Genomic DNA, 23,776 nt, shown 5'->3' with positions numbered 1-23,776 from the left:
GTACATTTCAAGGCAAGACGTCAGCGTTATTTTGACACGTCGAGCCCACGTGCATTTCTGAATCTTGCAGCTTCATACAAATCCCATCGGTCTTTGCAGGAGTTGCGGGCTCGTGCTTCCCAGACGGCGTCACCATGGAAGCGGTTTGTCATCATGCTGCGCCATTTTGATTCCCGTTCTAGAAGCGACGCGAACGTCAACCGTTCCGCGAATAAAACTGCAAACAGGCTTGAGCACCACGAGTCTGATGTTAAAAGAAGATAAACTCATCGTGAGCTGTTTCTAGTCTGAGACCGAGTTCTTTTGTGACGAGGCTAATTCATCGCAACGTAGGAATGGGACGCCTGTGTACTGTATGGCGGAGTGTTTGCACAAGTTAAGCTCGCAGCACGCTGAATTGGTGACTAGGAAGAAAACATGCCGCTAAACATAACTAGCTGTTTGTTCCGTACAAAGAGGTTCTATTTCACGTTTTGAATGCGTTGTCGTGATGAGCATCGTAGGCATGGCAACCTAGCTAGCCCAAACTCTTGCCGTAAAGAAGCGTTGAAGCTGTTCCTGTCAGTTTTACGTCCTAAAGATGTAACAGCTTAGCTAGCTAGCTAGCTAGCCTGGTTACAATAACTAGTAGGTTGAGTTTGTTCTAAGGGTAACCAGAATACCGCAGTGCCTTAACTGCAGTTCGGGTCTAGCTTGATACATACAGTCATATCAGCAAAGCTACAGGTTGTTTAGACATGTTTACTTATTTTTTATCACCACTCGGTGTTGTTGCTTTTGAAAAAATTGTCTTTTTTCAGCAGCTAGATTTGAGTTTTTTTCGTGTGTGGAATTTCCACACGCTCTCACATTAGACTGCTTTCTTGGTGACCACTTTTACAAATCTGTGCTCACACAACCTACTGTCAGGTGAGCTTGATAAAATCTCAGCAAGTCTATAGGCTCTTACAAATCACCTGCATTCGCTCAGTAAGCTTGGCCTTGAACAGACTGGAGAGCTCAGGCAATGATGATTTATGGATTAATACCTCTGGAGTTACACGAACAACTTCTTGATCACAGGAACTACCAAAATCGAACAAATGGGGTAGAAGAGCTGAAAAGCATCCTGTCTGAGCTGGATCCGAAAACTGTTTCCTTTGACAGTATTGTGGAATTCATCTACTTTTTGCACAAACTTCTGGACGATCCCAACTTTAAAGTTTTGTATGGCACTTTACAGGTCCTGAACCTCCTCGTTCAAAAGCTGGATTATGATGTGGACCAATATTACAAACAGATTGCGCACGTGGCTCTCAAAACCCTGGGGGGGACACACGCTTTTCCACGGAATGAATACATGAACATTTTTCGGCAGCTCATGAGGATAGTGGGGCCACAGAAAGTTCTGGATCTTGTAACTGGGCACCTGAAGCACAAAAACTCAAGAGTCAGAGAGGATGTCCTCCACATCATTACAGCTGCCATGCTCGCTCATCCCAGGAAAGACTTCAACATCCCACATCTGTGTTTTCTGGTTGCTCCTTATCTGGCAGACAGCAAGAAGAGGGTACGACATGCAGCCCTGGAGCTCTTTGCTGTTTTCGACTATTGCCTTGATACGGGCAAGAAGCAGCCGATCATGAAGGCTATAGACAGGGTGGAGCTCACCGGTGATGCCGAGGGCCTTATGGCTGCCGTACAGGCACGAAGGGCCAGGCACATCCTTCCTCGGCTATCTGCAGACGGTACAGTGGAATACGCTTTGGTTATCCCCAAACCTGGCCAGCGACGCACGCCTCAGTTCGGCTCCGGAGCCGATCTGGACTGGATCCTTAATGGGGGAAGATCGAACAGTGCGAGGAGTCAGCGGACGGACGTGGACTCGGAAGGGCCGAATGCCTACAGCAGTCTCGGCTCTGTGACTGAGAATATGCCATTACAGAAGAGGATAATTAGTGCCGGCAAGGGCAAAAACAAGCTACCCTGGGAGAGGTCAAGCCTTCCATCTGCAGGAAATCAGGAGCCCTGCAGTGCAATGAATGGAAGATTGACTGATAAGGTATTAGCTCATGCCTTTAATGTTTGAACTGTATATTTGTCCACAGAAACCTGATCAGTGATCACAGTGGCCCCTCTTAAGCTGTCAGTTGGTGGATCATTAAGTTGTGAGTTGCAGAAAATGTAATGTTGTTTCATATATTTTGCTCTCTCATGCAATCAGAACCGAAAAGCGGGAAATACTCTTTAAACAAAAATATTCTGGCAAACTGTTTTTGTTTCATTGTACAAGAAATATGTTGATGCAATATAAAGGCATAGTTTGCATGCTGATTCATCAAGGGTTTAAGGTGAGCATATGTTAGCAGATATGTGGTATTTCAGCTGTACAAGTTTCTATCTAGGATCTGGATGTGTGCAAATTAAATATCAGGGTTGGACAGTGTCTGCCAGTTCATGAGTCATGTCTAGTCCTGTCTCTCCTGTCTAGAGGTTTATCTGTAAAATGATCAAAATGAATGTCTAAATTAGCAAATAACTATCTGAGTTTGTTTTTATGGGCACATAGTTCAGTATGTAGTACAGGCTTTACCCTCATTAGGTGATTTTTAAATTTGAACTCAATGTGAATGCTCAGCATATTTTCTAATTCGGCTAGTGGCCTAATCAAAGGTGTGTGTGTGTGTGCGCGTGTGTGTGAGTGTGTTACATCAGCTGGAGGTGACAAACCAAACGGTGGGAGTCATGTGATTCTGCAGGGTGTTTCTACCAAATTTGGAGATGTTGAGAATTTAGCCTTCTTTCATTTCCTTTAATCTAAGATAAGATAAGAATCATCTTAAAATGAGCAAAATATCATTGTGTAAATTTTGGAATAATCTATAGTATTGGTTAAAGCCTTCATTGGTATTTCAGTAAAATAAACTTTCAACTCACTCAAAGATCAGGACTACGTAAAGAGCAGGTTCTTTGTTACGTTTAGATGTACTACAAAACCTGAAAAAAATTGCCAGCCTACGTTCCAAAAACCCTACAAACTAGTAAAATATTAAAAACCTGTGCTATTAGTTCAGTTCTTAACCAGTGACTTGTTCCTTTCAGTTCACTCAATGGTTTCAGCAGTTTATACAATTCCACCCATGGTTCTCCATTTCTAAGTGTTTTTCTTTTTATACCTGCCTTCTCAACCTACCCCATCCGAATGCTCTTGACCCTTCAGTGCGCTGACTCATGGAATCTAGTTGCCATGTTGAGAAGATTGTTAACAGCTGCTGAGACCGTGAAAAGATTGCTCGGAAAGGCTCATCTGTCACACAGAGAAAAAGAGAGAGAAAATAGAGACAGTGCAGTGATCCGGTTACAGTCTCCCACAATGCCGCTAAATGGCTCCTACATATTTTGTTCACCTCGCTGTGCTTCATGACACCTGAGCCAAGCGCTAAGGGCTTTGGCAAGGGCCACAACATGGATCATTCTCAAAGTGATTATTTTATTGGGAAGAAATAATTCACCTTCATATTCACTTAAGCAGATATAATCCTTAGTTCTTTGTATATAAGCAGGCGAATCAGTGAACATGACTGATTGTATTTATCTTAGATACTGATTCTCGATCAGTATGGCGTTTCATTTAGCCTGCTCTTGAAACAAATTGTTAGGTTTTCAGTGAACTTTATAGAGGGAAGTTTATTAAAAGATTTTTATTTAATTATAATTTTAAACATGATTTTTTTTCTGTTTCTGTACTTCTGTAAAGCTACTTTGAGACAATATGAATCGTTAAATGCGCTGAATAATTCAAGTGAATTGAACTGAATTAATCCATAACAACATTTAATTCACTAGAACTCATTTTGAGCTATTTGACTAATTCTTATAGTGTAAATCCGGGCTACTCAACGGGTGGGAATTTGTTCTGGCCCTTCAAGTAGATAACAGATCATGATGATGACAGATGAGAACTTTTCATCTGTTCATTTCTTCAATCAGTTTTTTTTAACCCCCACAAAAAAGTGCACTGATGTTGTTGTAATGCGTTTTCAAAATACAACGAGCATGTATAAATGTAAAGAAAAAGTGTGGGTGTCTTATGGTGCAAAAATACAACATATGGGCTCCGTTGTTGTGTCATCTCTTATATTGCAAGACAGATGTCTCTGGCCCCTTATTTAGGATACTTTTCCGGAACTGGTACCCATGACAAACTATTCGATTAGCCCTGGTGTATATTGTTGCCACTTCTTAATAACTAAATCACTCAGCAACATAATTATATACAGACGTACATACTATTGTATTATAACTACGTTTTTAAAAAAAATCTTTAACAACAAAATTGTATTATTGTTCATAATTGAATCGATCAAAATGGTGACAGGTTGTTGAAGAGAAGAATAGCTTTTCTTCTTGCTCTCAAGGCACCCGTGTTGTTTGAGAATCTCCAAGCTCCCTGCGATGGCGACTGAAGTCGTGTCTAATTAAGCCACTGAGCCGCTGGGGAAATGTTTCTTCCTTTCCACCAAGTGCTTTTCCTCAAATCTCAGAGAAAGAATTCCCAGCGACAGAGCAATTAATGATAGCTGGATGTTGTCAAGACACGGCAGTTTGTTTGCATTTAATGTCAACAGGTTTTTGAGAGAAAAATCTTAAAAAGAGAAAAGGGAAATAATAAGTATGAAAATGTAACCGTTATTTCATACCATTCTCTTAAATGTGCCAATAATTCTGGAGTTTATATTTGTATAATACAAAAAAAATATTTTCCTGCTGTTGGAGATTTTATAGTATAAAGTATAAAAATGTGGACATTTGAATTACACTCGATTTGTTTGTTAGTTTCTCTATAATAGGAACAGCTGCATGGCCCATGAACTTTTTAATTTATCAGTTAAATGCATCCAGTTTTATTTTATTTCTCCTGTCTTCATAGAGGATTTGTTTATATAACTTTTAGTTTCTTGGCAATGCCATAGCAGCTCTACATTCTCATTGCTGGGCGGAGTGGTGAAACTTTCCTCTCTCTCTCTCTCTCTTCTCTCCCTCCCTCTCTATCTCTAGTGGCTTGGCACAGAAATGTAGCTAACAACCATGTCTGTCATGGCTGGGTTTTGGAAATGGAACTCATCCCAGATGTATTCTGTCTTTGCTGTTAGTAACAGCCACTCTTCTGGGAAGGCTTTTCACTAAACTTTGGATCATAGCTTTGGGAATTTGTGTCCATTCAGCTGCAAGAGCATTAATGAGGTCAGGTACTGATGGCTAAGGAGGCATGGGGCTCGGTCACCATTCCAGTTCATCCCAAAAGGGTTCAGTGGGGTGAGGACTGGGATCAGTGCAGGATGCTCCAGTTCTTCCACACTTACCTTGGACATTTTTGACCTTACATGTGTACAGGGCCATGTCATGACGTCTCATTCAACGATATCGGTCAACTGTTCAGAGAATGAACATGTATAGGTGTGATGGTCAGGTGTCCCTAAGCTTTTACACATTAGTAGTGCACACAGATGTACCATAAAAAACATATCTCCTGTGTCTAGCCTTGAAAAGATGGATAACTACATTTTTTTTCTTTTGTGTTAGTCAAGCCGTGAAGATCTCACTACCTCCATGAGGCTCAATCAGGAAACTTGTATCACCCACTCAGGTAAGTCCATGTCACTAGGTCTCTGTATTACTTTTTATCTTTTTGGTCCTACTGTTTCTTTGTCTATGTCTTGTGTAGTATGTTTCATAATTAATAATGCAAAGTGCTTTAGAAAAATGGTGACTCGTTAAAACTTGACTAAGCGTTTTTTTTTTTCTTGAGTAGAAGTTTATTTAAATGCTTATAAATGTTTTTTTTCTAACAAACACCTAGAAACTTAAAATTAAAATTTTAATTAAAATTAAAGGTAATTAAAAAAAAACATGGGTCGAGTAATTTAATATTATACAAAGAAGTAGGCAAATTTAAAAATAAACCATCTGCTTGGTTAGCAAATATATTTGGTTTGATTGTCATGAATAGTTTCAGTCATAAGGCATCTTTTACACACCACTCGTCCACGGGGTAGTGGGGGAACTTTATGAAGGGATCTTTGTGGCTCAGCATTGCATTAGTCAAGCCACTCATGCACCCTGATGCAGATGTTTGTAAGACCCCAGTGATCAAATGATCCCAGAGTTCTTTAAATAAACCAGAAGCCCAAATGGAAAATCTGTTGCGTAGTGGAGAAAACAAACTTGTTTGTTAAGTAGGATACTAAAGTTTACCTACACTGCAGATCCTTAATTGCAACACATTGTTTAGACTTTAGTTAGATACAGAATGTTGGTAATGGTAACAGATTCTCTTATGGTATTTAGGATCAGGAGAACCACTTCAGTCCAACTCTTCAGGTCGGAAAAGAGAAATTGCAGTCAGACTTCGCCGAAGTGGCAGCCTTGACTCGAACCCAGATATTTTCAAAGCAGTCGGCATGAGCGATTCTGAGAGAGGTGACTCCTTGACACTATAATGTAAAATTATATGGCGGTCAAAGATAGTATTGTAATACAGTCATGTTAGTGATTATCCACTGGAAAAAATGTTTTTTCAGACACAATTTATAGCACGATTCATACCATTGTGTGCTCACTTCATTGCAGGTGTTCCCAAGACGTGTCGGCTGCAAGGGTTTGGAAATCCCAATGTGGAGCGTACTTTTTCTCTTCCGTCCAATTCTACTCCTCCTGGCTCCTTCCTGCTACCCTCCTACCCTCTGGCCTCTCTGCCAGGGGTTCAGTTAACTCCCACACTGTCCCGCAGATGCCATGCTGACTCCACTCTCTCCATGTCCAACACATGGCCCAACAATCGAGAGCTGAGCCCACGACACACGGAACCCTGTTTGTGGAGGAATAATTCTGGTGAGGACAAACATAGACATTAAACAAAACATGTCTAAAATACCATTAAAAAAATATATGGAATAGATTTTTGGGTGATTTTTAGGTAATATCACTTAGGTACCACAATATTCACACATATTTCTAACTTTATAATGGATTTTATCTTAATACTTTTTCATGTCTTTCTAATGGTGAACTGGCCACTCAGTGTTGTCACTAAGGTTTTAGACTGATAAACTCTATTTATAATTTGACGATTGGATACAACAAGTAACTGATGGTCTTTTAAATGTTAATCGCTGTGTTCACTTTAGTAAGGAAATGGGTTTCCTCCCTGATGTTTTATTTTCTCATGATTGATCATTTCATGAATGTGATTCAGTAGAGCAGAATGTCTTTGAGATAAGAGGTAGATTCACACATCCTTGTATATTGTGAAAGAAGAACCTTTAATCCCTGAAACAGGTGAGGCTGGCTCCACCAGGTGTTCTCCGATGCACGCTTCTCGGACTAGCTTTGCACAGGATGCAGGGAACCAGAGAGATCAGCGTAGCAGGAATCTCCACCTTGACCTGACTGAAATGGGTCTGCAGGCACCAGATGAGGAGCAAGTGGATAAGGAAGAGGTGGGTGTGCAAAATTTGTGAATGAACACTTGTGGTGGCAGTTTTGATCTACATGTAAAAACACACTTGGACTCAGGTGGTGGTAAAAGCAAAGCCACCACTAGCTGGATGGTAGGCTCAGTGTTGTTTTAGAACCCTAAGTATTCACTGGCTTTTTGGATTTATGAACGGGGTGCCATTATCACTGCCAATTCTAAATTAAAATTAAAATTTATTTGTATAGAGCTTTCAACAATTGACATTGTCTCAAAGCAGCTTTGCAGAACATAAACATAAAACAAAAGGTTAATATAAAGATTAATATAATACAAAAATTCAAGATTAATATCAGATATATTTAAATTTGTTTGTATTTATCCCCAATGAGCAAGTCTGAGGTGACTCGGGTGACTGTGGCAAGGAAAAACTCCCTTGGATGGTCGGAAGAACACCCTGACAAATGTTGTATTGATGAGGAGGTTGTTGTCCTCAAAGACCACATGTAGTGGGCATCTCCTCATAGTATATCCCAATATTTCATGAGTCCAACTGGAGCTTGTAAATCTCTAGATCCCTCTGGATCCTCAAGTGGTAAGCCTCATCTCAGTGAAGGTCCAAAATCTTCATGGCACAAAAGACAGTCGGAGCTGGTACAATTTCTGGATGCCTCAGGATGGGTATAAAAGGAGAATCAGTGGAGAGGAATTAACGTAGCTGCTGTTCATAATATTAGCGAGCACTATATGATAATGTGCATTTGGTCAGATGTATTAGAACACAAGTTTATGGGATGTACTATGTGTACACCTGACTAAAGAGATATGTTTTTAATCTACATTTAAACTAAGAAAGTGTGTCTGAGCCTTGTACATAAGTAATAGCAGTTTGTAATAAATTCTAAAGTTAACATGTAGCCAGTTTAAAGGTGATAAAATTGGGGTCATATGATCATATTTTCTTGTCCTGGAAAGAACTCTGGCAGCTGCATTTTAGACTAACTGTAGCCTGTTTATTAAAGATGCAGGACAATCACCTAGTAATGCATTACAATAGTCCAGTCTAGAGGTCATGAATGCATGAACTAGCTTCTCAGCATCGGGTACAGACAGGATGTTTCTCAGCTTGGCAATATTTCTAAGGTGGAAGAAGGCTGTTTTTGTAATATTGGTGATAGACAGCAACTTGTCTTTTAAAAATCATAACACGCAGGTCCTTCACCGTTGAGCTACTAGTAACAGTACATCTCTCTAAATGGAAGCTGAAGTGTGAGAGCTTCTGTGTACTGGTTTTTGGACCGATAAGTAGCATTTCTGTCGTATCAGAGTTTAACAACAGAAAATTACAGCTGATCCAATCTTTTATCTCTTTAACTCAGTTAATTTAGACAATTTAGCTATTTCATCTGGTTTTGATGGGATATATAACTGGCTATCTTCAGCATAATGATGGAAACTAATTCCATGCCTTCTAATGATGCTCCCTAATTCTCTCAGGAATTCCCCATTGTGGAATAATTTTAGTAAGAAGTGCTTTTGCTACTTCACTGGCATCTTGTTTAGATGTAGGGAAAGCTTCTAACTATTTAGGGAACATATCTACAATGACCAGGCTGTACTTCTTACCTTCGCTAGGTGTTAGCTCAATAAAGTCCATCTGTAAGTGTGCAAATGGCCTTTGTGGTGGCAGACGTGTGCTCTGAGTACCCGGGATGCCTCTCCCAACGTTGTTTGTTGCACATATGACACGGCGTTCACAAAATTTTTGGGAGTAATCAGTAAAGCCTATAACATGCCTATGTTTCCTTATTTCTGTTACCATCCCTCCTTTTGGCAAGTGGTCTTTACCATGTGTCAATTTAGCATAAAAAGGAAACAATTTTTTTGGCAAACACTTTCCCTGAGAGACGATACCAAACACCCTGTTTTTGGACACATCCCAGCTTTCTCCAGTGTTGCTTCTCCTCACGATCACTCATACCTCATAATTCAGTGAGATCTAGCATAGAAGTCAGTTTAGTCATGATGTTTGTGCTTTGTTTCTGGTCAGGTTGTTTTGCTGCTGCTTTTGCCACTGCATCAGCTTTGGCGTTACCTATGGAAATAGGATCATTGTTACGCGTATGTACTTCACATTTACATACTGTAATTGCTTTTTGGAAGTAGGATTGCATCCAGGAGGTAAGCTATCAGACCATGGTGCCTGATGGGTTTGGCCCAAGGAGGTCAAAAACCCCAATGTTTCCACAATGTGCCAGAGTTATGTTTAACACCGAAGGCATACCTGTATATCAGTATACACAGTCACAGTCTTACCCTCTGCTAATTTACAGGCTTATATAAGGGCGGTAAGTTCTGCCGCCTGTGCTGTGTAATGAGATGGGAGCTTACCTGAAAGTAAAATTTTGTTCAGGGAGACTACTGCAAACAACACACAGGTTTGAAGTGTTTTTTGAGTTCCTGGTTGCTGATCCGTCCACAAATGGTTCTAGATCAGGGTTTGTCATCGATGTCTCCTGCAAATCAGGTCTTTGGCTACAAACTTCATTAACCACACTCACACCATCATGTGGCCCCCCTTCCTGCCCTGTGGGAAGAAGAGTGGCAGGGTTAAGAGTTGTACATGGTTTAACTGTGACATTCGGCATTTCTAAAAGCAAAGTGTTGTATCTTATCCATTGTGCAGCCGCCTTTTTTTTGTTCCAAAAGCCGTTGACACACTGCGTTTTTTTTTTTTACCAACTGAGTTAATTCCCTGTAGCCTACAGGAATGCCTAGTGTGGGTGTCGTCTGTAATCGTTCATACGCAGCATTTGCAGTCTCAGTCCATGTCGCTTTGCTGTGTGCTGGTAGGCCTTGTCTATGAGCAATAGCACTCAGCAGTGCCTCTAAAACAGCATAATCGGTTATGAACATCCTACAGTATGAACACATGCCAAAAAAGACATTAACTGTTTGAGAATTTTTTTGTCCTGTAATTGGATTTTGTAGTAATGGTCACTGGAGGGCAATTTTTAATCAGGCCTATTTCATATTTTCCATCCGCCCATAACTCTTTGGGCAGCTTTTGTAATTGCATGTCTGAAGATTCTAATTTAGGCAGGGACTTCACCATGGTTTACACCTTGGGTCGGGATCTGATCCATCATCCGGACGGATCTCCACATCTCTTTTCTCTCTAGCCATCCAAATTAAGGGTGTGCTATATGCATTCAATCATGAGTCCGAGCGACCTGTAACCTCAGATTTGAGCAGATTTGGCTAAAGAGAGATGCATGGTTCATTTGGAATGGGTGTGGATAACCAGCTTGAGTTGAAAGCTGGTTCTGTGCTCACTCTATATCAAACACTTCAATATCAGTACATCTGGCTTATCTTATTTCTGTACCATTCTTTCTCATAGCTCTCATCCGGTTTGTGTCTGTGTATGTTTGCAGTGCAATGCAAAGCTTCTGGTTTTATGTAGTCTGTGTGAGAAGGAGAGGTGAGAGTTTTTGCTCTTCCCACAAGAGAGCATGTGATATTAGTAAAAGAAAAATCACACAGTTTCCATCTGCACATAGAGCAGAAGTCTGGGATCATGTTTTACCCAGCAGGAGTCATCTCCCCATTCTATCTAAAGGCCTAGTGATGTGCAAACTAAATTTAAATCTAATCAGCACATCAAATCTCGATCCAACAGATTTATTGGGCAATACTCAGGGATCAAAAAAGACAATTGAAATTATTTTTGTATAGTTACGGTTTCGCACCTTGATGAGAATGTCACACAATCATATCACAGAATCAACCAGAAACTGTGTCTGTATTTGTTCGACAAGTAATCACAAGCATTTCTTTAAACCTGCTCTCATTGTATTTAGCATAGGTTTAATTCACAAGTGTCATAGCAAACTCTTTGCTATTCTTTGCTAGACATTGAATTAGTAACAGGTGCAAATGGAACAGTTAGCTTAAGCTTTTCTTCCTTGCATTGCATAAATGAGTTAGATGAGATGGCAGGCAGTCAGGGCGGGCAGCCATCTATGTCTGGGTGTACATGAGATTTAAAACACTGAAACGAGGAAGATTAGTTTGTGTGTTTGCTCTGGTTTGAGCCTCAGTTGCCCACATATTATATGCAACCTTTCTTTGCAGCCTCATGCTGTCGCAACTCTTCTCTCAACTTTACTAACTTGGCTTAAATCCAAACTTAAATTCTGCCTATCCTTGAAAAGCTAAATAAATCGAAATCGTACCACTTGTGATACAATCGTATCACAATCGTACCGCTCGGAAATTTCATCACTGGGACAGTCTCGTGATTGTCCAGATCTCTCCTTAATAGTAGTCAATTGTGTGGTTCGATGAAGTAACCGTCTTCGGGTTGGTCCGGACCAGACGGATCTGGGATCAATCTCGAGACTGGCACACAGACGATGGAATCTCAGTGGAACCTCCAAAAATGTGGTGGATGTTTTGATCTACATGTAAAAAAACACACTTAGACCCAGAGGTGGTGGTAAAAGCAAAGAAATAAATAAATTTATTTTGCTGCTGCAAAAGGCATCTTCCATACAGTGTAGAGTGTCAAGTCTACACAAGTCTACTCTCTTTTGTACCCCAGGTGTGAGTGTGTAGCCTGGTATGTGTGTGTGCATCTGTGCTTTTGACCTCCCAGGTCACTGTTGAATTACCCCTTTGAGTTACCCCTTGTGAGTTATTACCTCATCTTACCTTATCTTATCAAGCATATGCACACACACTCCTCTAAAGTTCCCAGCCTTTTAGCACGTGGAATGTTTATGGCAGGACCAAGCTCCTACAAGGGCCAACAAATTTCCTCTACACTCTAAGAAACAGTTCTGAAATCAACCTCCAAATGCTGATAACACAGTTATAACATTATGTTTATAGAAGTATTATGAAATTGATAGTTTTAAAGTATTATTGCCTTATGCCTCATGCACCACATCAAATAGTATAGGTGTATTTGGACTGGATGTATTAGGCTCAATGTGTGTTTTTGCAGATGATGAACTCCCTGCGCTCCTTGCGTAACAGTGCTGCCAAGAAGCGGGCGAAGGCAAGCATGAGTGGCTCTGAGCCGGATCCAGACAGTCCGGATTCGGCAGTTAAACTTGAGCCAAACCTGGACTCGTCCTCTCACACCTCTCCATCTGTGACAAGCCCAATGAGTGAGAGCAGCCTGTCCAGCCTCTATTCTCCTACCACTCCCACCATCAATGCCACCAAGAGCAGGTACTCATATTTATTATATTTTTTATTTTACTTATTTGTTTGTTATAGATAAGTTTTTGCAGAAACTTTGTCCAGACATATACAAATACTTCTTCCAAAAAGATATTACATCTAAATGCAGTCATAAACAGCATACAACATCAATACTGCATAAATGGTACAGCAAATAAAAAGTCACCTCATTGTCACACTGCAGCTCTGGGAACTCGGCAGCAAAGACAAATCAAGACAAGATCACTAGAGTGCCCTCAGGGAAAAAGAAAGCTCCTTCCTCCATGGAAGCAAGTTCTCAAGGTATATTTAGATACTACAGCCCACCAAAGACACTCTACATTTTCACCAAGTAGAATGTGTTAAGTGTGTACCCATTTCAGATCTGTGTGTGAAATGTATCTCAGGTGTCCTACAGCAGGAAAAGCTTCTTTCAGATGTGAGCGTCAGTGTTATTGGTCAGAGATTATCTTACTCTAATGGAGAAGCAGCAGAAGATAAGCACAGAGAAGCGGCTTCACCTCCCCATGTTAGGCCTGCAGGTCGTGAGCCGCTCAGAGCTTTAAGGCCTGCCAAAGGTGAATTATTCTCGATGTTATAGATGCACTGTGTAAATTACAAAACTGTGTTTGTAGGAATAGCGTATATGTATGTTTTCTCTATCAGTTTTGTCATTTGAGAATTCCCACTCTCACATGTTAAAAGAACAGCTATTGAGCAGGGAGGGTACAGAGTAACATGTGCTTCCTCTGAGACACTTCAATCCTACTGTTTCAAACTGTTGCTTGTGCAACATCATAGAGCAGCATTATGGCAGCATTAACAGACACTCAACTGCTTAGAGTCTCTCTCAGGAGAGAGTAGTGCCATTCCTCCCACCCACTCAGCTCAAACAAATTTAATCTCTGGGCTCCTGCCCAAGGAACGCTGTGACATCACTAGGATTCATACATCTGTTCATAAGGCAAACACTTTTCAGATGCACCAATAAGGAGCTCTAGAGCCAGCCATGTCTCTTTCTCTTTATTGTTGTTCTTACACTCTGTGTTCATCATAGTTGTGGAAATGTAATCAGTGGTAGACTCACTACGTCTTTGTCTTTCAGAATCTCAGGTACACAGCAGCAAGGCCTCCTCTGTTACCGACATGTCTGAGGGAGTAGTTGGCAGAGGTCAGTGACTTTTTCTGCTATTATAAAAGAAATCCCATAAATGTAAAGGATTTATTGTACATTTTCTAAAGATGCATTTGCTTTTGGCCTTCAAAATGGACATCTCCCTGATTCAGGCGTTTTCGGCTCCATGGTTCTTCCGAGCCGCCCTGAAGTGACTACATATCCTGAGCAGGATGAGTCGATAAACAAAGCCTCATGGGAGCTACCAGCTGGGGTATATGGCCATGCTTTCTCTGGAAGTCACAGGGATTCTGAAGACAGCCCAGAAGCTGATGAGGCAACGGTGAGATTGGTCAAATTGTACAAAAAATTCTACATTTACTAATTTACTGATGAGAAAATTTTGCTTAAAATGCAATTTTGCTTGATTAAAGCCCTTTATGGTACCGGCTGTAATTTTTTAGACTTTGATTTACAAAGTTTCGTTCACATATTTACTACATGTCTTATATACACATTTTTTTTCTCAGTACTTCTTTAATTGAATTTAACATTAGGTACTGCATAGAATCCCACAGTTTCCTGCTTATCTTTTATCATTTAAAGGCAGGGTCTCCGATTTTTGAGAAATGCTTCAGAAAGTTGGGCCGAATAATGAACAAAAATCAAAACAAACGTGTAGCCAATGAGCAGAAAGGGGCGTGGCTTTTCGATATGAGGTGGAGAGAGTGTTCAGTGCGCATGTGTGACATTAGCAGAAAGCGGTTTTAACATTGACATGGAGGATAAAAACAAAGAAAGAAAGCGAAGAAAGTCTTACGATAAGGCAAGAAGTGTTAATATAGGATCAGCTTTCCAGCGCTGGAGAGAACTGAAGGAGCGGGAAGTTGGCCACATATTCACAGGTTGGAGTTTCCCGAGTCAATAACTCCTGAGCTAAACGCTGTTACTACACAAATAACACCTCTTTTCTATCGTAGTAATGTAGAGAGGCAGCTACAACCGCGTTTTGTGTAGTAACAGTGTTTAGCTCAGGAGTTATTGACTCGGGAAACTCCAATCTGTGAATATGCGGCCGACTTTACTTAAGATGCCGAGGTTTCTTTTTCCTTCTCGATAGGTGAGTAGCGTTGGTTTTGCTTTGTTTCACTCAACTAATATATGCCGTCCTTTGCATGATCATGCTTGTTTGTCATTTTGTGTATCATGCTTGTTTGTTTATCTGCAATCGTTTTGTTCTTCCCTTCAGCTATGATAGACACATTTCTTTCCATTAGTTGCCTGGATTACGTATGTATATGTGGGCGGAGCTATCAATAAAGGGGTGGGACCCATTTGGGTTAGGGACGTGTTTGTTTTGTTGATTTCAAATGTGGACGTTGGCTTTCAAAAATCGGAGACCGTACCTTTAATCATTTATCAAATTGTGTATTTCCTCACACGTGAACAACGTGCACTAACAAGATACATTAACAAATCAGCAAATTATTACTACTGCTATGCATTTCATACTTGCAATTACAGGAGAGGGTGAAGCTGTCCAAGTTTGCCAGGGATAAGATGCACCAACATTGGTTAGAACTGCAAGAAGCCCAGCCTACATCACAAATGAGGCACAGCCTTAGACGTGTAACAGCTAAAGTGGCCTCAGATGATGGAGCATCTCTAAAAGGTAAGAGTTTGACTCTCTGAAAGCTCCTCATCATGCTTGTATTGAGTTCTGGAATCACTATAACTTCTTGCCTGTTTACAGAGCTGCAGCTAAACAGTAGCATTTTGCACTCCACTAAGCCCGAAACCCTCACAAGGGAAATACCTACCAGCAATACAAGTGCACAAGGATCCCAGAACCCCCAAAAATGTCACAGTCCCCATCAGCCGAGCCCCCCTACAGGCCTCCCTAGCAGACACACACTGCCACTGCGGAGAAGAGCTCCTAGTCTGACCAGAGCACAGCCATCTCTCTCCAACAACTCTGGTAAAGTGTCAGTATATTTAAAAGATCTTTGGTGTTTTAAAATATTTTTGTAATGTATAATTACAGGTTAAAAATATTTGAGGTCTAACAGTAATAAAATGATATCTAGTGTTATAAAATATTCAGAGTATTTTTATGAACAGAAACAAGTCCATATATCAGAATATCTTACATTTGTGTTCTCTGTTTAGAAGAAATCATGCCTATTACCCCAAAGAAGCAATCCAATAAACAGGTGGAGTTGAGGCCATTCTCCAGACCAGAGCTTGCCCTCACTCAGAGTTTCGCACTGCTTAGCTCAGACGACTGGTGAGTCCAAAACCTATGGACTGTGTTAAACTAGTTTACGTCTCATTCAGGAAATGTCTTTTTCTTAAAATCTGGTTTGCTTAACTCCAGTCTGGAAGGCTTCAGTTCAGCATTGTACTGCCAGGGTTTCCTGCAGAAAATTTGTTAGTTAAGGCAGTAGTTTTCGGTGGGTGGCGGGGCTAGGGGCGGCGGCGCTTTATTGTGAGATAGACCACAGACTCTGTACTACATTTAACAATTATTTATTTAACACTAAATATAACATTCAAATAACATATAATAATAAATTAGAAAGTGCAAAACAACATTCAAAATTTTGCGGACATGCGTTTTATCAACTGACTAGTTATCCTCCAGACAGTGACCACATCTTTCTCTCATTTTGGTCGTGTGGCACACGTGCTTGCTCGCGGTGTAAAGCAAGTCCGCGCTATTCTCCGACATGCACTTGATTGCCTTTTGTGCAGCGGAATTATTTTTTTTCGGACGACCTAGTTAAGGCGGTAGGGTTTCCCAGCATAGTCGGGCCACCCGAACTGCAAAGTGCTGCAGGAAACCCTGTACTGCTGTCTCGCAAACACTTGACCGATGGACTGGGTGACAGTTGTTGAAAGTGTTGAAATGCCAGGACATTCGTACATGAGGTGGAGCTTTAAAATGAAAAAGCCACATCATATTTGTCGGGAACTGGTAGCTCAGTGGGTAAGTTGTCTTATCGGAAAGTCGTGAGTTACAATGAGCCCCGAGCAAGGCTATTGTTCGATTGTGTAATGCCGCAAATATACAGTAAATGTACACCTATTCTCTAGTGATCGTTAATTGTTTTTCTTTCTCACTCCACCTTTCATAACTAAAGAGAGTTCAGTTTCTATAACTTGCAGTGTAGTAATATAATTACCTCTTCCTACAGGGAGAAAAAAATCGAGGGGCTCACGTTCCTGCGCTGTCTGGCACGGTATCACTCTGATGTGCTTAATAGTAGGCTTCATGATGTCTGCCTTGCACTCATTCAAGAGGTAAGCCCCTCCTTTTCTTCCCACATTGTACTACAGGTGTTCACGGGTATTTGAGTTCTGTTAATCAAATGATCCATCCACGGTAAAGGCTCTGTCCTGTTATTTGGTTTTCTAAACACTTCCTGTCTGCAGGTTCGGAACCTGCGCTCTGGAGTGTCCCGCATTGCTGTGGTGACCTTAGGAGAGTTGTACTCTAGCCTGCAGAAAGGAATGGACCAAGAGCTGGATGCCACAGCCAAAGTTCTGCTACACAAAGCTGGAGAGACCAATGCTTTCATTAGGCAGGATGTGGATGCAGCACTGGACAGCATGGTGCAGAACTGCACACCTACACGCACCATGAACGCCCTACTCACTGGAGGACTCTGGTATATTTCAGGAAACTGTCTCTGAGGTTCTGTTCTGATCTAGGCATGGTGTTACTCTGGTGTCCCATACAATTAAATTATGCATTCACTTTATAACACTATTTATACTCTAATATTTTTTATTACCTAGAAAACAAGTCACCTGACAGTTAATGAGATATAGGTTCTTGCAAGATTTATGAATAATCACCCCAATTCAAAATGATGGAAAAATCCGCCTGCATTAATTAAGAAATTTGCCTTAAATAAATCTATATTCACTATATATTAAAAGATTCATATTCTCTGGTGAATCTGTTAAATTTCTGTTGTTTTTTTTTGGGTTCTGCTACCAACAGTCACTTAAACGCAGTTGTAAGGAAATGTACTGCTCAGCACTTGAGTACTTTGGTTGAGAAGATGAGCGCTGCGCGCTTATTGTCTGGAACTAAAGATCTCACTGACCGAATCTTACCTGCTGTTTCCAAGCTTGCGCAAGACTCTTCAAAAGGACCCAGGTTAGTCACCCAGCTCATCCTCTGACTACTGATCAATCTATAATCTTAAAGAACAGCCCTAGATTTTGTGGCATGTTATTTCTTTCAGATACTTTGGCCGGCAAATGCTGCTGTGCTTGGCGTCTCACCGTGACTTTGATAAAATGGTGGAAAAGTACATCCCTGCCAAAGACCTGGCAACCATCAGGGACACAGTCGCCACTCTGAAAACCAAGGTGTCAATTTGCAGCATCTGTTTAAGTGCATGTTTGTCCACAGTAGATCCGTCCGTCTATTAAGATCACAGCTCTCATTTATTTGGTTGCTATTTAAGCTTGCTTAATATTACAGCAGTGGGAGATTGGTTAATAATTGTGATGTTTAGGGACTGGGTGAAATGCCTCAGGACACTCCTTCAGCTCGAGGTAGGAGTACAGCTTCTGGCAGTGGAATGGTGCGTGCCTCGTCTCTCACTCGTGAACCTCAGTCTTGCAGCAGGTAAATTTCTAAATCTTGGGGATTAGAAAATCTTTGGTTTTCATTAGTTTTGACTTTTTGTTTTTCAGGCCCATCAGTATAATGATTGTTTTTAAGGTTTGTCCTATATTTCCCATAATATACTACCAATAGTATTTACAAAAAAAAAAAAAAAAAAAGACAAAGTTCAATTTACTTTACAGGTGGGAAAGGAAGAATATGACAATGTATATATGAATGCAGTTCGGTGGTAGAGAGAGCATGACTATTTGCCGATGTTTACAGCTGTAATTGCAATTGTATTGTGTGTATTTCAGCAAATACGGTAGCAAAGCTCAGTTCCACAGCATTGCAGACAAGACTGAATATGTCAAGCAACTCAAAGCCCTGCTGGCTTCAAAAGACTTCCGAGAACGGATCAAGGGCATAGATCAGTTGGTGTCTGACTGCGAGGAAAACCCATATATGGTCACGAGCAGCATGTTCCTGGTAATTTATTCAGGCATCTTTTTTTCTTTTCTTTTTTGTGTGTGTGTTTGTATTTGTGTGTCTGTGTGTGCGTTAAGAAGTGATCTATATAAGAGGGAATCAATTGGGATAATAAAATAGTTCATAAGCTCTAGATTTTCCAAACAGAAGACTTATGTGATAGTGACAGCTCAAGTTTGTTTTTTGTTTTTTTTGGTTAATTAATGCTTTTTATATCATAAAGACTGTAGAAATTTAAAATTATTTCTGTCTTGCATCAAGGTGTTTGATGCCTTTAAAGAAAGGCTGCAGGAGTCAAACAGCAAAGTGAACCTCCACGCATTAGAGGCCTTACAGAAGATAATCATATTACTTAAGGACAACTTGGCCCAAGTGGTTTATATCCTTGTCCCAGCTATTGTGGACAACCACCTCAACTCGAAGAATAACAGCATCTACACGGCTGCGACAGGTGCCATACACGCGCTGATCGATAACCTTGGTGGGTTCCTTTCTCTCCTTACCTGTGAGGGCTACAGAAATGCATGATAAACATAATACCACATAATGTTATCATTTAAACAGTTTATTGTTCCATTTAATGTGAAGGAACATGTGCCAGAAAACATAGATCATGTTATAACTTACAGCAGAAATATTTGTTCCCTAACCAGCCTCTAGTTTTACTTTCTCTTCAAGTGAATAAGAAAAAAAAGCAGCTTTGTTGCAGTATAGAGAAACAGAACACACAAAGTCCTCTGTTCCTGAAACGTATTGCCTTTCATAAAACGATGATGCACACTACTACGTCCTCTATCACATGATAAATAGATGTCGCCTTTTTGGGAAATTTCACCATTTACAAACTTTTCATTGTTGGATTAAATGTACTTGAACTGGTGAACCTGCAAGCACAGGATTCTACCAGTAAGGAGACACACTGTATGTAATGACTTTATATGTTGGCTCTACTCATAATTCGGCCGAATGTCAGTTGTGATGACATCACACGATACGTCTTGAACAATTTTAAAATTTATTTTAATAGCGATCAAAAATAATGTCAAAGCTGGTGCTATGGGAAAGTAATCAACATCTCCAGGTCAGTTAGATTCAAGAATTTACTGTTTCTATTTAATGCTTTCTTTTGACTTGCTGTATGAGTCGCGGTTTGCACAGCGAGATAGTGGAGCTTTTTACGTCTGGCTGATGTGCATGATTCACGTGATTGTTGATGTGTGTATCAATTAACTGAATGGTCTTATTTTTCAGACAACGCACTGCTTCTTCAGCCATTTTGCACAAAGGCACAGTTTCTCAGCGGGAAGGCTAAATTGGACCTTGTTGATAGGGTTGCAGGTATGTACACGGTGCTCATACTATCTCTTGTCTCATAAAGACAAGAATCCGTATGTTCTCCAGGTTTGTGTCAATTGCGATGTTTGCCAACTAACACCACAGTCACGTTCGGACAGAAATCTTCTTATCCTGACGTCACTATTCAGTATGTTTTCCTGGGAAAGAAATACTTTGCGGAACATTGCTGTTAATTATAGTTATCTGTAATGCTTTCAGAGATCTTTTCCAAAAAGCTTAGTTTAGCTATTCAGACATTTATTTGTTTATTCAGCTATTTGTTTTTTTTTCCCCTTGTCTATGTTCTATAAGTCTACTAGCATATTTTTGTGCACACTCATTTGTCTGTTCCTCAGAGCTGGTCAGAGAACTGTACCCCCGCAAGCCACAGCTGGTTGAACAGAAAGCCCTCCCTCTGCTTTGGCACCTCCTGGGCACGTCGCGTAAAAGCGGAACGATCCACGGCAGGAGCGGCACCATGAGAGGAGTCACCACCAACCTGTGCCGAGCGCTGCATGCTCACATGGGCCCGATGCTTCTAAATCAAGCTGCTTCACAACCTTCCAATGTCCTCAAGAGCCTGAATGAGATTCTGCAGACATTCACTCCCCTCTGAGTTCCCTGGCTGGCAAAAAACTTGAAAACAGAGTTCTCTCATTTCTCATGCACTTTAGGAAAAAAATAAAAGATACATAAAAATAGAAAAATAAAGCTTTTATCACTTTAATGAGCAAAAATGCTATGAGTCCTTAAAAAAGTCCTGAACTAAAGGAAGATAGATTTTAGCTTGTTGTAAATCAGGTGTAAGTTTCCACGGAGGTCTGCTTTTACAGCACTTTAAACTAGTAACACTATCATCATAACGGTTGTCATGGTGACGTTGAGTATATATTGTTCTGTGATTTGTTGCTGTTAATTTTTCTCTTGGTAAGTTTTACAATATGTCCACATATCCTGAGGCAACAATGCAGAATGTCGTTTTGGTCATGTGACTTTCCTGTGCGGAGTCTTAAATGGTTGTTTTAAACCATTTGTGCATTTATTATATACAAACATTTTTGTATTGTTTAACTATGAAGTGTAATGGCACAGTATTAACTTTAAGTCTACTATCATAATGCAGTATATGATGTGACATGGTGTGGGTGAGTGTGTGTGTGTGTGTGTGTGTGTCTGTGTCTGTGTCTGTGTGTCTGTGTGTCTGTGTGTGTGTGTCTGTGTGTCCTCTATAATGATCATTAACTGATAAGTTCCACTCGGTCCTACTCTTTCTTGCGTGACCAAATATAGAGATGGAGTGAAAATATATTTCTAGTACAAAAAATCCATATATTTTGATGTATAAAGAAATTAACTCTGGGTGTAAACAGCCATATTTTTGGTGAACAGTAAATGAAACAAACATTTGATGAAATCTAGCTTTAGACTAATAGCTATATTACACAAGAATTAATGCCCAGGTCTAATTCAGTACGGTGCCAGTCTTCAAATACTTTTTGGAAATCTAATGTTAATTTATATTGGATTTGTTTCTCAGCACGTTGTATGATAAGATTGCGTTATATAATAAAATGCTTTATTTCAGTAAACATTTAAAGATTTTATGTTGCTATACGTGCGTGCTGTGTCTTCGAATAGTGTGGTGTTTACATACTGCGTCACTGCTCCCTCTGGTGGCTCTCCGGAGACCTGCAGGCCCCAGATTTGAGTCGCTGGATTAAAGGCGGGGTCTCCGATTTTTGAAAGCCAACGTCCACATTTGAAATCACCAAAACAAACACGCCCTTTATTGATAGCTCTGCCCACACATACGCAAGGCAACTAATAGAAAGAAATGTGTCTTTATCATAGCTGAAGGGAAGAACAATACGATTGCAGATAAACAAACAAGCATAATCATGCAAAGGACGGCATATATTAGTTGTGTGAAACAAAGCAAAACCAACGCTACTCACCTATCGAGAAGGAAAAAAGAAACCTCGGCATCTTAAGTAAAGTCGGCCGCATATTCACAGATTGGAGTTTCCCGAGTCAATAACTCCTGAGCTAAACACTTACTACACAAAACGCGGTTGTAGCTGCCTCTCTACATTACTACGATAGAAAAGAGGTGTTATTTGTGTAGTTACAGCGTTTAGCTCAGGAGTTATTGACTCGGGGAACACGAATCTGTGAACTTCCTGCTCCTTCAGTTCTCTCCAGCACTGGAAAGCTGATCCTATATTAACACGTCCTACTTCTTGCCTTATCGTAAGACTTTCTTCGCTTTTTTTTTCTTTGTTTTTATCCTCCATGTCAATGTTAAAACCGCTTTCTGCTAATGTCACACATGCGCACTGAACACTCTCTCCGCCGCATATTGACAAGCCCCGCCCCTTTCTGCTCATTGGCTACACGTTTGTTTTGATTTTTGTTTATTATTCAGCCCGACTCAGTTTTCTGAAGCATTTCTAAAAAATCGGAGACCCTGCCTTTAAATAGTTGTTGGCACAAAGCTCAGGTGTGGGAATAGAATCAAGAAATGTAGATAAAGGCTTTCATCAATGTAGAGATATATATCTGCTGCTGTTATATATCTGCTGTGTGCTGTTATTTACACACACAAATCCCAGGAAATATACCAGTAATATATACACATGATTTAAGAACACATAACATGAAGGATGGGCTTTTTACTTCTGGATACATAACTAAAATATTTTCTAAAATGTGATAGAAAATACGAAAATACAACAAACTTAGCTAAATTTAAAAATCTAACGTCCATAATCAATATCCTTTCAACAGAATTAGCACTATTTGATGCTATATTATAAAGTGCTGTATAAAAGTTGAATGGAAGGTGGGCAAAGATTATGATAATGATAAAAGGTGATAAATAGGATTGTTTTGGGTTTAAATTGACAGGACATGTAAAAAGAAAAAATGGGAAAAGGAAATTTATATTTATTAAAAATAAAATACTCCTGGTCACGAAAACAACCTTAGAGATTTATAGACATATGTCTCAGTGTCAACAATCAAGAGTAAACAGAGAATTTATAAGTGAACTGGTAAGCCTCAAACATAATAATAATAATAATAATAATAATAATAATAATAATAATAATAATAATAATAATAATAATAATAATAATAATAATAAAACAATAATATTCATGATAAAACAATAATAATAATAATAATAATAATAATAATAATAATAATAATAATAATAATAAAAAGAAGAAGAAGAAATACTACTAATAATAATCTACCAACTCAAATATGCTGTGGTGAGGGACAACATACTTTATAAAGAGTGTGTAATTCATTTAGATGTAAAATAACATTAAAGTTTCAAGTTTAACTCTAATATACAGTATTAAAAAGCTAACAATAACTTTTGTTTGACTGTAACTCTAAACGCTTTGTACAGAAATGTGTTTTATCGCCGCCTACTGCACTGGAGTAGAACCATAACTATCAGCATAACCGTAACCATCCGCCGGTCCAGTAGGCGGCGTTAAAAACACATTTCCGTTTGACA

The 23,776-nt window shown here is 39.9% G+C and overlaps 1 protein-coding gene across 2 annotated transcripts; it reads left to right on the top strand.

Annotated features, from left to right (window-relative positions):
* Positions 1-139: 139 nt before the first annotated feature.
* Positions 140-21,063, top strand: LOC113651201 (TOG array regulator of axonemal microtubules protein 1). Of its 2 annotated transcripts, none has more exons than XM_027159956.2 (22): positions 140-2,041; positions 5,563-5,626; positions 6,328-6,459; positions 6,610-6,870; positions 7,318-7,478; positions 12,465-12,694; positions 12,891-12,988; positions 13,093-13,263; positions 13,791-13,856; positions 13,973-14,142; positions 15,324-15,471; positions 15,553-15,777; positions 15,972-16,086; positions 16,997-17,102; positions 17,235-17,470; positions 17,809-17,967; positions 18,056-18,182; positions 18,332-18,444; positions 18,741-18,912; positions 19,174-19,393; positions 20,164-20,250; positions 20,604-21,063. In XM_027159956.2, the coding sequence occupies exons 1-22, from the start codon at positions 1,007-1,009 to the stop codon at positions 20,861-20,863; spliced, it is 4,356 nt and encodes a 1,451-aa protein (XP_027015757.1). In that variant the 5' UTR covers positions 140-1,006; the 3' UTR covers positions 20,864-21,063. The 2 variants fall into 2 exon arrangements, with proteins under 2 accessions (XP_027015757.1, XP_027015756.1); XM_027159955.2 differs by having other exon boundaries at positions 15,969-16,086.
* The last annotated feature ends 2,713 nt before the right edge of the window (positions 21,064-23,776 follow it).

Source organism: Tachysurus fulvidraco, chromosome 12 (assembly GCF_022655615.1).
Source record: "Tachysurus fulvidraco isolate hzauxx_2018 chromosome 12, HZAU_PFXX_2.0, whole genome shotgun sequence".
Lineage (NCBI taxonomy): Eukaryota > Metazoa > Chordata > Actinopteri > Siluriformes > Bagridae > Tachysurus > Tachysurus fulvidraco.
This window is presented reverse-complemented; position numbering and strand designations above follow the sequence as displayed.

What these genes read in the sequence shown, in the direction of transcription:
- LOC113651201 (XM_027159955.2), top strand. Translation starts at nt 1,007, where the DNA reads ATGATGATTTATGGATTAATACCTCTGGAGTTACACGAACAACTTCTT. An exon ending in TGATGGAGCATCTCTAAAAG is followed by an intron (nt 15,472 to 15,552) that starts GTAAGAGTTTGA and finishes GCCTGTTTACAG; the next exon opens with AGCTGCAGCTAAACAGTAGC. An exon ending in CCTTGTTGATAGGGTTGCAG is followed by an intron (nt 20,251 to 20,603) that starts GTATGTACACGG and finishes TCTGTTCCTCAG; the next exon opens with AGCTGGTCAGAGAACTGTAC.